Genomic DNA, 16,456 nt, shown 5'->3' on the forward strand with positions numbered 1-16,456 from the left:
GCTCCCCATTGTGCTCCATCCCCCATGCTGCATATTCCCCATCGTGCTCCATCCCCCATACTGCGCACTCCCAAACGTGCTCCATCCCCCATGCTGCGCACTCCCCATCGTGCTCCATCCCCCATGCTGCGCACCCCCCCATCGTGCTCCATCCCCCATGCTGCACCAGCATCAGCCTCTCTGCCCCAAGCATTAGCTTCTCTGCCCCCAGCATCAGCCTCTCTGTCCCCAGCATCAGCCTCTCTGTCCCCAGCATCAGCCTCTCTCCTCCCAGCATCAGCCTCTCTCCTCCCAGCATCAGCCTCTCCTCTCTGTCCCCAGCATCAGCCTCTCTGTCCCCAGCATCAGCCTCTCTCCTCCCAGCCTACCCCAGCCTCAGCCTCCCCCAGCATCAGCCTCTCTTCTCTCAGCCTCCCTCCTCCCAGCCTCCCCCAGCATCAGCCTCCCCCTCCCAGCCTCCCCTAGCATCAGCCTCCGCCTCCCAGCCTCCCCCAGCATCAGCCTCCGCCTCCCAGCCTCCCCCAGCATCAGCCTCTCTCCTCCCAGCCTCCCCCAGCATAAGCCTCTCTCCTCCCAGCCTCCTCCAGCATCAGCCTCTCTCCTCCAAACCTCCTCCAGCATCAGCCTCTCTCCTCCCAGCCTCCCCCAGCATCAGCCTCCCCCTCCCAGCCTCCCCCAGCCTCAGCATCCCCCAGCATCAGCCTCTCTCCTCCCAGCCTCCCCCAGCATCAGCCTCCCCCAGCATCAGCCTCCCCCAGCATCAGCCTACACCCTCCCAGCCTCCCCCAGCATCAGCCTCCCCCAGCATCAGCCTCTCTCCTCCCAGCCTCCCCCAGTCTCAGCCTCCCCCAGCATCAGCCTCTCTCCTCCCAGCCTCCCCCAGCATCAGCCTCCCCCAGCATCAGCCTCTCTCCTCCCAGCCTCCCCCAGCATCAGCCTCCCCCAGCATCAGCCTACACCCTCCCAGCCTCCCCCAGCATCAGCCTCCCCCAGCATCAGCCTCTCTCCTCCCAGCCTCCCCCAGCATCAGCCTCCCCCTCCCAGCCTTCCTCAGGATCAGCCTCTCTCCTCCCAGCCTCCTCCAGCACGCCGTGCTCCTCTGCCGACACTCACAGATCCGATCGCATACACACACACACACCCGATCGCATACACTCACACACACCCGATCGCATACACTCACACACACCCGATCGCATACACTCACACACACACTGACGATATCGCACATACGCGCTCACACTCACAACATCCGGAGATACCACATGCTTCTGACCATGTGATCCTCCGGCAGGTCCTGGAAGCTCACTGCACAATATCGCCGCCGAAAAGCAAGCAATATCCCAGGATGTTGTGAGTGTGTGGATGCGATGTGATGTGTGTGTGAGGTGTGTGTGAGAGTGAGTGTGATCTGATGTGTGTGTGTGTGTCTGTTGTTATGTGTGTGCGTGTGTGTATGTTCCGCCGCTGCAGGACCTTGATGCCCTGGTAACTATGCTACCATGGTTACCAGCGTATCCCGTCCCCCGCTCGCATGGGAGCCCACACCAGCATACGGCGACAACCCCAGCAATGCGAGGGTATGTGTCAGCTGGGTTGGCGGCGTACGCTGATGTGGGCTCCCGGGGGTACAGTACTCACCTGGGAGTCGTGGCTCCGTGTCGCTTCGGGGAATGCGTGCGGGGCCAGAGCAAGCGTGCATTGCGTGAGGGGGACGGGGCGTGGCCAAGTTGCCAATACGTGCAGGGTGCCGGGGCGAGAGGCCAATCCGAGTGGGGGCGGAGCCTGGGCGAGCGGCCGGCCAATCCATGTGGGGGCGGAGCCTGGGCGAGCGACCAATCCGTGCGGGGGGCGGGGCCATGGCGAGCCCAGCGGCCAATCCGCTTTGTGTCACCGTAAGGACACAATTTTGGAGCAAGACAGACAGACAGACAGAATAAGGCAATTATATATATAGATACTATCTACAGAGCTCCTGTGAGTAATATCACCCAGTGGTAATATTAGTGTTATTAGAATTGTGTTTTTTATTAATCATCAATAGAGATGAGCTTATTGTGGAAGTTCGGTGGGTGCGGCCAGAATTTTAAAAAAAGGTTCAGTTTGGGACCTGGACTTGACCTGAATAGAAGTCACTAATTGGACAGTTTGGGTCTCCGCCCACATGCAGCCAGCCATAAACAGGACATTTCCGTGGGTGGGGGTTTTTAACTTTTTTTTTTTTGGGCGCACACTACATCCGATCATGCCATTATTACCATCAGTGCGAGTTGATGACACTGGGCTGAGCAGTGTGCGTACCTGATCACAGCGATGCTCGCGCGAGTGGTTTGCATAAGTAAAGCATCCAATCTTCGAACTCAAACTCTATTTGAGTGATCTTGCGCTCTGGCTCATCGGGTGATCTTGCGCTCTGGCTCATCGAGTGATCTTGCGCTCTGGATCATCGGGTGATCTTGCGCTCTGGCTCATCGGGTGATCTTGCGCTCTGGCTCATCGAGTGATCTTGCGCTCTGGCTCATCGGGTGATCTTGCGCTCTGGCTCATCGGGTGATCTTGCGCTCTGACTCATCGGGTGATCTTGCGCTCTTGCTCATTGGGTGATCTTGCGCTCTTGTTCATAGGGTGATCTTGCGCTCTGGCTCATTGGGTGATTCTTTTTGGAGCATAAAAGATCATCGTTTCTAGCAGTGCATCGTCTTATGTAAACAGGACCTGCATAGCCAAGAACAATGGCAATCTATGTGCACTGAATGATCTAATTTAGGCCTAAAACTCACTTCCGCAAAAAAAACGTACGTGTCTCACGGTCCGTTTTTCGGGTCCGTGTTCCGCTTTTTAGGGGCGTTTCTCCGGTACGTATGGCATCCGTGTGATGGTGTATGCGAGCCGTGTGTGTGTGTGGAATGTCCGTATTGACATAAAATACGTACGTGTGCTGTCCGTGTGCTGTCCGTTTTTAAAGGCCCGCATTCTTACCCAATTAACGTTGTTAATCATTCGTCATGAGATCCTGGTGTTGTTGTTTGCCATCAATTGACCTGATAGATTGGTAACAAGTGTTTCCGATTTTGTGATTAAAAACGGACACGGACGATACGTGCTGAACACGGACATACTCTGTGTGCGGTCTGTGCAGGCATCGACCCATAGACTAAAGCGGGTCCGTGTCTGCGTGCTGCCAGCCAAAAACGGACATGTCGTCCGTGTAGAAAAGCGCACACACGTACTTACGACACGGACACACGTTTCGTGTGATTTTACGTGTGTGTGCCATCTACCATTGAATAACATGGGTCTCCGTGTGTACGTGTCTCCGGTACGTGCAAATACGGAATTAAAGGAGAAAAGACATTGCATATATCGCACAACCCATAATGTCATGTGAAAAAGGAACCTTTATTAGCAGTGCACAATAAAATTTAAAACCAATTAAAACATATAATATAGACAGGATCCTGTACCCACAAGTAAATAGTAATAGATAACAGTACAATATTACAATAATGCAGTCACATGGCCCCACCACAAGGGGAAAATCTATTGCAGCCTAGTATACCCTAACTAAAGCACCATAGAAAAATGTCACATATAAAGAAGGTGCATGACCAATGACAATAGTGAAGGCTAGAGGGTAGTGACCAGGCACGGGACCATAAAAGGAGCTCTATAAAGGGACCAGCAAAAACATGGTAATCTCCCCAAACACGCGATGTAAGTTGTTATATGCCCCTAGGGACATCATCACCCTGCTGAACAACAAGGAATGAAACCTCCATTAGATACCTGGCAATCCAGGAGTATGGTCAATTCGGAGTGAGGGACAGCACACCTCAAGTAGGGTGCAGAGGAGCGGTTATGGAGAGGCAGTGTAAGTCCTATGAAGTGATAAGAAATATCAAGGGGACACCACTGCAAGGTCCATTAGAGAGCCAGTCCTCAATGTGGAGGGGCACATACCCGGGGTACAAAGGATCACCCCACGCGTATCGCCGCCGCTGCGGCTTCGTCAGGGAAAGTACAGTGCACTGTGACAACAGGCTCCTATATAAGGAGATGAGTGAGGGTTACTCACGATCAGCTGGGTCATCGCTGGCGCGCGGTCCGGACCATAATTAGGAGGGCGCAGATGCGTACGCAGGCGCAGAGCATACAAGCCGGGCCTCGGCATAGTATTATTATCCCTGGGCTTATGCGCATGCGCCAGAGCCAGTACGGAGCGGCGAGGGGCTCAAAAAGGTGAAGCAGTTGCACAGACAGTGTTAGAGCTCGAAATGAGCATGCGCAAAGAGCAATATGATTATATGTGCAGAGACGGTAATCGGAGCCAAAAGATCAAGAGACCCCGGCTACCAAAAAGGGCAACCACATGTATGTATATAAGAAACGGAGAATAAGAAAGTCATGAGCCCAGCATGGATGCAAGCCCAAAATTATTATTGTGTACGGTGTTAAAAATATCATATTTCATTCCTAGTTAAACAAAACCACATAGAGCAGAACAGCATATAATAAATAGTGATAATGTAATTTGTCCACCAAACACGCAGCCTGATATGTGTCGGATATATACAGGTAAACACACCCAAGCAAACCATGGAGTGACACTGATGTGTCACAGCAGCATGTCATGCACATATATAAAACACATATGTGTACACATGTATAGCATGATGAAAACCCGCCCAAATATGGGCCCATAACACATGATAACACATGTGTAGATGGAAGATATATTTTTATGGGAAGAGGGGCCAATTTGCAAATACGTACCGCACACGTACAAAAAAAACGGATGTGTGTTGCGGGTCTTAGACAGCTCAGTGGTCTGAACGTGGATACCTACAGAAGTTTACTGATTATCAATTGTATATTGCTGTGTGTGAGTGTGTGTGTGTGTGTGGAGGGGTGTGTGGGGGGTGTGTGTGTGTGTGTGTGTGGAGGGGTGTGTGGGGGGTGTGTGTGTGTGTGTGTGGAGGGGTGTGTGGGGGGTGTGTGTGTGTGTGTGGAGGGGTGTGTGGGGGGTGTGTGTGTGTGGAGGGGTGTGTGTGTGTGTGTGGAGGGGTGTGTGGGGGTGTGGATGTGTGTGTGTGTGGGGGGGGTGTGGATGTGTGTGTGTGTGTGGAGGTGTGTGTGTGTGGAGGGGTGTGTGGGGGTGTGGATGTGTGTGTGTGGGGGAGGGGTGGAGGTGTGTGTGTGGAGGTGTGTGTGGATGTGTGTGGATGTGTGTGTGTGTGTGTGTGGAGGTGTGTGTGTGTGTGGGGGGGGGGTGTGGATGTGTGTGTGTGTGTGTGTGTGTGTGTGTGGGGATGGTGTGTGTGGATGTGTGTGGATGTGTGTGTGTGTGTGTGTGTGTGTGGAGGTGTGTGTGGAGGTGTGTGTGTGTGTGGGGGGGGGGTGTGGAGGTGTGTGTGTGTGTGTGTTACTCCAGATAAAGGTGGATTAAGCAGTTCCAATCAAAAAGTGGGAGTGCGAGCCGCACGGTACAGAGCTGACTGTGTGCCATCATTCTGCCAGGGCAGCGTTACACTAGGTGCCAGGTAACGTCCTGAGCTCCTCCCTCTCTTTTGCCATCTACAAGCTGCTTATGTTTCTACATGTACATGGCAATCAGTGCCCGGAGCCATCACAGCTCATACCAGCACCTCCGTGCCAGCTGCCGGTGCCAACCCAAACACTGCAAGCCCGAGCCCGCTCCAGAGCCGACCTGCACTCACACAGAGCAGCAACTACCAATCACAACCGAGCCTGCGTATGGTGCGCGTCAGTCATTGGGTAGGAGCAGCAGGGGGCGGGGCGGAGTGGCCGTTCTTATACGGGGCACACGGGCAGTGCCAGGCTGTTCAGCGGTCACGATGGTGTTTGATGTTCGCGAGTGGGACGGCCCGCTGCAGCTCAGTGATGTGGACGTGACACCACAGTTTCCCCTGACTGTGAAGCACGCAGCTGTGTGTATAGACAAGCTGGGCCAAGTGGTGAAGCCTTGTGAGGTGAGTGCCCGCACTATAGTCCATTACTTGTTAGGCAGCGCTCAGGCTTACGATGGGTTAATACAGCAGGTTATGGAGACACTTATACAGTAGCACTATATTAATTATTATGTATAAAGGATGAATTAGCTGTACCCATAAGGATGCCCAGGTGCCCACACTGAGTGTAAGGGGTACTGAGCGTGGGGCATTCACAGTGACCCCACTTAAACACCACCGTGTGGTGACATCAGTGGCTGGCATTTGGTGCTTGGTGATCTGCTGGGTGCCCTGCCCATTGTTGCAGGGGCTCTACCCCAATCTACAGTGATGCCAGACTAATCCCATGACCACATGCCCACTATGCATCACTCCGCCAGTATAGGAGCCACATAATGTATAGAGCAACACTGCAAATGGTTCTAAAAAGTGCAGTGAGACCCTCTGTAGGGAGGACCCCTCTGCGGTGGGGACATAGACATTATCACACAGGACCGTGCACTGACAGCGATACCAGAGTCAGTGTCTGGGGGGGTTTCCACAATTGTCCAAAATACAAAACTAGAAAACCTCCATTCTGTCCTCCCCTCCATAGCGCCCGTGTTGCTGGAGCGGGGTGCGGGTCATTGCAGGGCCAGATGGGCTCGGTTGGAATCAGACTCCTTTTTGTATTACATTTTATTTTCCTTTTTTTTGGAAAACCAGGAGCCCAAGGCCAGCAGATCTGATGGGGTCCCACATACCGGAGAAAGGGGTGCGTTTTATAGTGTGAACAGTTATGGATCCAGCAGTAACACTTATGTGTTTATGTATTTTTTATCTTTTACCTAAGAAATAGAACAATTTTGTTTTATTTTTTTTAATCTTGTTTTTTTATACATACATATTTGAACATTTTCGTAAAGTTTATTTTCCTTTTTTTCCCAGTAAAGAGAACCTGTCAGAAGGATCTTGATAACTGAAGTACAGCTGTGTCTGTTAGGCCATGTTCACACACTGCACCTTTTACTGCGTTTTTTGGTGCATTTTTGAGGTCAATGAGATTTCTATTTTGCTGTCCACACTGGGCATCTTTTGTTGGCTGCATTTTTGAAGATGCAGTACAGTATGGCAATTCTTTTTGCGTTTTTCCAGCATTTTTGATCCCTTCCACTCAATAGATTTGACTTAAAAAAACACACATTGGGTAATATGCGGTAAAAACGCAGCAAAAATGCAGGCGTTTCTGCCACGGGTGCAAATCTTTAGGGCCAAAAATGCTGCATCTTTGTGGTTAAGAAAAGATGCAGTGTGTGAACATAGCCTTACACTGATTAATATGCTGCCTGCAGTGAAGAAATCCGTGTTGTAGATTTTGTGTAGTGAGTGTTTAAAGTTTTCTTGTAATCGTAATGTCTTACATCCAGAGGGCTGTGGGGTGGACCCATGGGTAGGGTTCGGGCTCTACCACGGCCCCCAGCTGCCTCTCTTTATCATATCTGGTGTAATTTCACGCCACCGCTGTCCTAGCTGCAGGCGGCGCTTCCACACATTGATCACAAAGCGCACCATAAAATGAACATAATGCACAGCTAATGCGGACTTTACACGGTACGATCTGTCGTGCGATTGCACGAGTGATCGTACCCGCCCCCGTCGTTTGTGCGTCATGGGCAAATCGCTGCCCGTGTCTCACAGTCGTTAAACCCCCGTCACACATACTTACCCGCTCATTCCTTGTGTGGCTCCCTCTTTGATGCCGCCTGCTCCCTTTATTTTACAGTATAGAATAAGACGGCAGTTGCGGAGGTGCCACAAGAATGACGGTAAAACTGCCAGGGAAGCTGCCTCAGGAAAATGACTGCCAGCGTTTAGCTAAAGCAGCTTTGACTGGGGCAACTGTGCGTCTAAACACTGTGCACATGGCCCTGTGCGTACGCTGCATTTTTGGTGCAGTTTGTTGCCCAAATCTGCAGGTCTATCCTTATCCCAGCAAAGTCTATGAGAATTCTAAAGTGTTGTGCGCATGTTACTTCTTTTTTGCAGTTTGGGTGCAGAAGAAAGAAGCAGCATATCATTCTTTGGTGCTTTTTTTTTGTTTTTTCCTGTGTTTTTTAGGCTATGTGCGCACGTGTGTGTATTACATGCAGTTACGCTGCGTTCTGCACTGCAGCGTAACTGCATGCGTCCTGCGTCCCCTGCACAGTCTATGGAGATTGTGCAGGAGCCGTGCGCACGTGGCATGTTAGAACGCAGCGATTCGGCTGCTTGCCGAATCGCTGCGTTCTAAGAAGTGACATGTCACTTCTTCCGTGCGGTTTGCATGCCGTCTATAGGGAGAGGCAGCATGCAGAGCGCATGTTCTCTGCCGGCACCATGCGCTTCAGAACGGAGCTTTTCAGCTGCACTCTGAAGCGCACCTTTTAGGTGCGGTGCAGAGCGCACACGTGCGCACATAGCCTTAGACCTTCCAGCCAATGATTTCACTAAAAAAAACACATGGCACAAAACACACCAAAATCACGTGTTTTTGGTGCGTTTTTCTGCCACAAGGTGCAGTTTTTGATGCAGAAAACGTCTGCAACCAAAACCTCAGCGTGCGCACATAAGAGAGGTTTCCTCCTGCGGAGAAGTCATACTTGTCAGTGAGGTTATCTGTAATCCAAAACCAGACCGTATGTGTTACAATATACTGCAGCATCACCACAGGGAAAAGGGAATGATCTAAATAATTTTAGGGCAGGTTTTTGTTAGTGAAATGCATGCACAGTATTTTGGCAATGCAGTTACTTTTGCAATAGGGTTTTGTGAAACATATTGGGCTTTGACAGCCCACATGTGTCACTGTGCAGAGCAGACTGCAGAATGAGCTAACAGTGAATCTGTCAGTAAGCTCGTTCTGATGGCAGGGCTGGAACTCCTATCTCTTCTCCTGAGCTACCTTCTAAGCTGATTCATGACCAAATTAAATTTAAAAAAGTTATCCTAAAAATCCATTTTCTTTTAAAAACTCCCTTTAGCCAAAAAAACACCTTCCTAAAGTAACCAACCAGGCTTTCAGATACTGTGGTACATTCTTATTCTTTCTGGCTCCAGCTCCTTCTCTGATCAATGTGAAGTGGTCAGCGGAGCCCTTAGGAAACTACATTTCCCAGAATCACCCAGCGTCTTCTCCAGGCTCCTGGGCACAGCTGGCATTAGCTACTCCCCCAGCACACTTTGATCTGCTATTGGCAGCAGGACTGGCACTTGGAGACATAGTATCATAGTATCATAGTTTTTAAGGTTGAAGGGAGACTCTAAGGCGGGCTTTGCACACTATGACATCGCAGGCCGATGCTGCGATGTCGAGTGCGATAGTCCCCGCCCCCGTCGCAGCAGCGATATGTGGTGATAGCTGGCGTAGCGAAAGTTATCGCTACGCCAGCTTTACACACACACTCACCTGCCGTGCGACGTCCCTGTGGCCGGCGGCCCGCCTCCTTGTTAAGGGGGCGGGTCGTGCGGCGTCACTGCGACGTCACACAGTAGGCGGCCAATCAGAGCGGAGGGGCGGAGATGAGCAGAATGTAAACATCCTGCCCACCTCCTTCCTTCCGCATATCCTACGGAAGCCGCAGTGAGGCCGGTAGGAGATGTTCCTCGCTCCTGCGACTTCACACACAGCGATGTGTGCTGCCGCAGGAGCGAGGAACAACATCGGACCATGGCGTCAGCGTAATTATGGATTACGCCGACGCTGTACCGATGATATGATTACGACGCTTTTGCGCTCGTTAATCGTATCATCCAGGCTTTACACACTGCGATGTCGCATGCGATGCCGGATGTGCGTCACTTTCAATTTGACCCCACCGACATCGCACCTGCAATGTCGCAGTGTGCAAAGTGCCCCTAAGTCCATCTAGTTCAACCCGTAGCCTAACATGTTGATCCAGAGGAAGGCAAAAAAAACCCAATGTGGCAAACAAGTTCCAATGGGGAAAAAATTTCCTTCCTGACTCCACATCCGGCAATCAGACTAGTTCCCTGGATCAATACCCTGTCATAAAATCTAATATACATAACTGGTAATATTACATTTTTCAAGAAAGGCATCCAGGCTCTGCTTAAATGTTAGTAGTGAATCACTCATTACAACATCATGTGGCAGAGAGTTCCATAGTCTCACTGCTCGTACAGTAAAGAATCCTCGTCTGTGATTATGATTAAACCTTCTTTCCTCAAGACGTAGCGGATGCCCCCGTGTTCCAGTCGCAGGCCTAGGTGTAAAAAGATCTTTGGAAAGGTCTCTGTACTGTCCCCTCATATATTTATACATTGTGATTAGATCCCCCCTAAGCCTTCGTTTTTCCAAACTAAATAACCCCAAGTTTAATAACCTGTCTTGGTATTGCAGCCCACCCATTCCTCTAATAATCTTGGTCGCTCTTCTCTGCACCCTCTCCAGTTCAGCTATGTCCTTCTTATATATCGGTGACCAGAATTGTACACAGTATTCTAAGTGCGGTCGCACTAGTGACTTGTACAGGGGCAGAACTATATTTTTTTCATAAACACTTATACCTCTTTTAATACATCCCATTATTTTATTAGCCCTGGCAGCAGCTGCCTGACACTGTCCACTAAAGTGAAGTTTACCATCCACCCACACACCCAAGTCTTTTTCTGTTTCTGTTTTACCCAGTGTTCTACAATTAAGTACATAATCATAAATGTTATTTCCTCTACCCAAGTGCATGACCTTACATTTATCTACATTAAACTTCAATTGCCACTTCTCAGCCCAATCCTCCAATTTACATAAATCTCCCTGTAATATAAAATTATCCTCCTCTGTATTGATTACCCTGCAGAGTTTAGTATCATCTGCAAATATTGAAATTCTACTCCGCATTCCCCCAACAAGGTCATTTATAAATATGTTGAAAAGAAGCAGGCCCAATACTGACCCCTGTGGTACCCCACTATGAACTGAGACCCAGTCCGAGTACGTACCATTAATAACGACCCTTTGTTTCCTATCACTGAGCCAGTTTTTAACCCAGTTACACATATTTTCCCCTATCCCCATTATTCTCATTTTATGTACCAACCTTTTGTGTGGCACCGTATCAAAAGCTTTTGAAAAGTCCATATACACAACATCCACTGCATTTCCCTGGTCCAGGCTTGAACTTACCTCTTCATAGAAGCTGATCAAATTAGTTTGACAGGATCGATCCCTCATAAACCCATGTTGATACTCTGTCATAAAGTTATTTTTCTTGAGATACTCCAGTATAGTATCTCTCAAGGATTTTACCAACCGTAGAGGTTAAACTTACCGGCCTATAATTTCCCGGCTCAGTTTTTGTCCCCTTTTTGAATATTGGCACCACATTTGCTATGCGCCAGTCCTGCGGTACCGACCCTGTTATTAAGGAATCTGAGAAGATTAAAAATAATGGTCTATCACAGAACTCAATTCCTGTAGTACTCTGGGGTGTATGCCATCCGGGCCCGGAGATTTGTCAACCTTAGTGATTACGAGGCGGCGGCGTACTTCCTGCTGGGTTAAGCAGGTAATATTCAAGGGTGAATTTATGGTATCACTGGTCATGTCATCTGCCATGGCATTTTCTTGTATAAAAACCGTAGAAAAAAAGTCATTCAGCAGGTTGGCTTTACCCTCATTCCCTTCCACCATTTCACCAAGACTATTTTTAAGGGGGCCAACACTATCGCTTTTCAGTTTTTTACTGTTTATGTAGTTAAAGAATATTTTAGGATTATTTTTACTTTCTCTCGCAATGAGTCTCTGTCTCAAACTTGGCTAACTTAATTTGCTTTTTACATATTTTATTTAATTTTCTATAATTATATAATGCCTCATCACTACCTACCCTCTTTAATTCTTTGACATCTGTATGACAATACTTAGTAATTAGTTTATATATATATTAGTTATATGAATAAATGTAATTCTTTTCTGCCCCCGCCCCCTGTGTACAGGTTTATAATCCTCCAATTTCCCAATGTGTGCTCTCTTAGCTTCTTTTGCAATAGCAACCAATCACAGCTCAGCTTTCACTTCACCAGTGTTATTTAAAAAATAAAAACTGACCTCTGATTGGTTGTTCTGGGCAACAAAGCCATTTCACTTTCAGACAGTATAGATTAAGATTCATTTTTATTTATATTGTGTTTATGGGTCAGAGATGTCATAACAAATATGGACCAAAATTCATGCCTTTAATGAGAAAAACCATTAGTGGCTGGTACGTCTGCGCTCTCTCCGCCTCTACATCTATCATACAGCCTACCAGCACTGTCAGAAATGAGGATAGCTGTTCCACCTTTGACAGCATCAGGCGCACAGTGCTGATATCCACCTCATGCATTGAGAATGGCACAAACATGCATGGTCTGTTAGGGAAGTTTAGAGAGAGAAGACGTGGAGTAGTGCTGTCCTGTGGACTGGGGCCTGGAGCTGGAATAGCTTGGCCCAGTAAAGCGGGATTGGCAGAGAGGCACAGAAGAGAATTAGACATAGGAGTCTGTGGTTGCCAGGGTGTAAAACCCTTTCCTGGTAGCCGAATCCGAAGGGCAGGAGGACTGCATCATCAGGGCCCGGTGTGGACCCCAGCAGGGAAGCATCAGAGAGGGCCTGCGCAGCCTATCCTAGGAGCAAGGGACGAAGCACCAGTCCCAGCAGCAAGAGGGACATTGCTAAACTCAAAGTGCAGGGTCCTGTAAAAGTAAAGGAAGAGCAGGGAGTAGGCCTCAATACTCGACTGGCCAAGGTGATTACCCCGACTACTTCCAGGCCGACCGGATCCCCTTCACCACCTGTGCCTGTCTCCCAGGACTGGACTGTTCCGTTAAAGTAAAAGAAAAGAAGGTAAAGAGACTACTGCTTGTGTCTGTTTCTGTGTCGCCCGGGGACCAGGGGGTACTCAGATCCGTGCCACGAGGTCACTTCTGTGGGTATCACGGTGGCGTGACCCGGTCTGTGATCCCAGGCTCCACAGTAAAAGGGGATTTGGTAAGGGAGATTGTCCGTGACGCCACCCACGGTTGTGGTGATTGTGGACACCACCGCTGCGATGAAGGTGCGGGACTCCCGGGAACGGTGTTGGGATGCAGCTTAGGATGTTAACCCCTCCGTGGGTAGGGGCGGTTGGTCCCGGGGCCCGTTCGGGGATAAGCAGGGAGCAGGGTGCAGTGCTGCGGTGCGGTGCCTGAAGGCACGGGCGTACTCACAAGTAGTTCACACAGAGTCACTGGTAACTAGGAATTGCCGGTGTCCGCAGCCTTCGGTACGGGGGTGTTAGTGTCCCACACACGGTGCAGCAGCTCCTGTTGTTCTTTCCCTGCAGCCAGGTGCCTTTTCTCTCCACTCTCTTCCTCTTTCTCCTCAGCCGGGAATGGGGAATACACTCCCCTGCAGTGATCCGGGTCACCCAGGTACCGGGGGGCCACTACCCTGCCCCGGCTACCTCTGGCCCCTTCCTCACTCACAGCCTGTCCCGGCCCTCTCGGAGCACGCTTCACTATCAGCCTGGGAGCTACAACTCCAGACTCCTCTTCTGTCTGCCTCTCCAAACACTCTGCTCCAGCCCCTCCCCTCTGCTCTGCTTTTCTCTTACCCTGGGGGCTGTGGTTTGTCCTGCTGCATCGGTGTGGGATCATGTTACCAAGGAGGATTAACTCTTTCTGTGACAACCTGGCTTTGCCAGGGCGTCACACACCCCCTTGGTAAAACACGGCCCGTCCTCAGGCCGTCTGGACACCAACATTTATTAAAACTGGAAAAATCAACACATTACAATCATACATCTTCCCACATTGGGAGGTACGTTTTCTAAAACTTTAAACCGTTCTGCCACCCCACACCTGCGGAGCAGATGGCCTCCTCCTGAACTTGAGGGCGTTCAACAGGGGTGACAGTCCATAAACAGTCAACTTTTTAACTTGTGGGTAGCCGTCCATGCTCCACTACCGCTGCCGCTGCCGCCACTCCCAGTACGGGGCACGGGTTCCGTGCTCTGCCTCCTGCTCAGAAGCCAGGCCCACTTGGATGCCCTCGGCACGGCTACAACCGGCCTCGCTAACTGCCGAGGGCTCCATCTCTCACTGGCCTGCTCCTCCTCTCTGCAGGTGCACTCCGGCTGCTCCACAGCCGTGACGGGGTACCTGGGAGCGGCTGGCGCCACATCTGGGGCAGACTTCCAATCGGGTGCCACCTCCGTTGCGGCCGGGCGGACTGCCGGAGCCGACGTCATCACCGTGGCGGCTGGGCGAACTGTCGGAGCCGGGTAAGATGTCATCGGGGTTGCGGCTACTGCTTGTCCAGGAACGGAATTAGGCAAAGTCCTGGCGTCCCTGCCTTTACAGTCCTGGTCACATGAACTGCGGTTCCTTCTTCCTGCTCCCCCTTGGTATCTCGGGAGCAGTCCTTCTAGCAACTTTTAAAGTTTTCCTTTCGCTTCCGGTCCTCCGGAGCTTCACTTCCGCCCGCGTTCTCAGGGGGCGGAGCCTCTTTTTCGCACCCACCGCTTGGGGAAGAAGGTGCTGGGCGGGAGATTTTCGCGCCCAAAATGGCGGCAAAGATGGCGACTTTCAAAATTTTTGCAGCGGATCACCGCTGACAGTCCAGAACAAGGCGCGCTTCCTCCAGGTAACTGGATGGGTTCGATCCTGTTCGTGACGCCAAATGTGTCGCCCGGGGACCAGGGGGTACTCAGATCCGGGCCACGAGGTCACTTCTGTGGGTATCATAGTGGCGTGACCCAGTCTGTGATCCCAGGCTCCACAGTAAAAGGGGATTTGGTAAGGGAGATTGTCCGTGACGCCACCCACGGTTGTGGTGATTGTGGACACGTTCGGGGATAAGCAGGGCGCAGTGCTGCGGTGCGGTGCCTGAAGGCACGGGCATACTCACAAGTAGTTCACAGAGAGTCACTGGTAACTAGGAATTGCCGGTGTCCGCAGCCTTCGGTACGGGGGTGTTAGTGTCCCACACACGGTGCAGCAGCTCCTGTTGTTCTTTCCCTGCAGCCAGGTGCCTTTCTCTCCACTCTCTTCCTCTTTCTCCTCAGCCGGGAACGGGGAATACACTCCCCTGCAGTGATCCGGGTCACCCAGGTACCGGGGGGCCACTACCCTGCCCCGGCTACCTCTGGCCCCTTCCTCACTCACAGCCTGTCCCGGCCCTCTCGGAGCACGCTTCACTATCAACCTGGGAGCTACAACTCCAGACTCCTCTTCTGTCTGCCTCTCCAAACACTCTGCTCCAGCCCCTCCCCTCTGCTCTGCTTTTCTCTTACCCTGGGGGCTGTGGTTTGTCCTGCTGCATCGGTGTGGGATCATGTTACCAAGGAGGATTAACTCTCTGTGACAACCTGGCTTTGCCAGGGCGTCACATTTCTTCCACTGCCCTGTCGGCCCTGCACCGTATCATCCACACAACATCATCATAGACTCTTACAAACACCAACTGTTGCCCCGGGGCACCACTCCACCTGTGGGGAGCAGAACCATCCAAGCTGCCATTCCACCAGCCCCGGAGGCCCCATACAGCAGCGGCAGCTTAATAGCCGCAAACCACAGGTGGCGTCACGAATATAAACTTTAAGCACCCCCACTGAAGCCTTATTAATTGACTCCCGCCAGGGTCACGGAGTCGGGCCCCGCCACCACTGACGATCCCCGGACTAGTCCGGCCTGGCACCGGGTGTCCCATAGCCCTGGGGTGGGCGAGTCAAACTTGGCGTCATGAACAGGATAACGTGCTCGGCCCCCACCGGGTACTGTGCGCCTTGAAAGAACTGTATTTTATTGTGTGAAAGCCGCCGCCATTAGCACTGCCGAGCGCAGGAAGAAGGGCGTGCCCGAAAAAGAGCGCGAAGAGAGCGCGCCATCAGAGCAGAGGTTCGTTAACCCCGCGCGACTCAGAAGAGATTTTGAAAAGGGAGCGGAGCCTGGTAAGGTCCACTAAGGGGGAAGGAAGATGTCCGACACCGAGGGAGAACAGGGGGCTGCTATAGCCCAAGACGCAGCAGCACCGGCCAATGTGATCCCAGTCGCCGTCGCCCCAGTTCCCGCTGCAGCGCCTGTAATGCCGCTTACCATGCCATACCTTCCGGGAGCGGACTGGCTACCGCAGTACTCCGGGGAGTCACATACCCTGAGCGACTTCAGAGAAAGGCTGCATAGCTTGTTTAAAGTGTACCCTCTGACTGAGAGCCAGAACGTGGGCATAATAATAGGACAGTTAGCTGGCGCAGCCCAGCGTGAAGTAAAGTCCTGGCCTGATACAGATAAAGGGACAGTAACCCAGATACTGGCCAAGTTGAAGAGTACTTTTGACACCCGCACTGCAGCAGAAATAAAAATGAAATTCCTTTGGGTGCAGTCTCTACAAGTGACCCCACCGCCAGCGAGAATCGAGTTGGCCTCCAGTCCAGATGACGTCCCGTGGATGCAACAAAGGAGGATTCCGCCGACCACAGACCGGTACGACC

The 16,456-nt window shown here is 51.2% G+C and overlaps 1 protein-coding gene across 1 annotated transcript in view; it reads left to right on the plus strand.

The window, feature by feature from the left end:
• Positions 1–5,826: 5,826 nt before the first annotated feature.
• The window catches only part of LOC142251398 (phosphatidylethanolamine-binding protein 1-like), a 46,992-nt gene continuing 36,362 nt past the window's right edge, over positions 5,827–16,456 (plus strand). The window contains exon 1 of the mRNA XM_075324166.1: positions 5,827–5,990. Within this exon, the coding sequence (XP_075180281.1) occupies positions 5,856–5,990 (135 nt within the window). The 5' untranslated portion in view covers positions 5,827–5,855. The remainder of the gene's footprint in view (positions 5,991–16,456) is intronic.

This window comes from Anomaloglossus baeobatrachus, chromosome 1 (assembly GCF_048569485.1).
Source record: "Anomaloglossus baeobatrachus isolate aAnoBae1 chromosome 1, aAnoBae1.hap1, whole genome shotgun sequence".
Classification (NCBI taxonomy): domain Eukaryota; kingdom Metazoa; phylum Chordata; class Amphibia; order Anura; family Aromobatidae; genus Anomaloglossus; species Anomaloglossus baeobatrachus.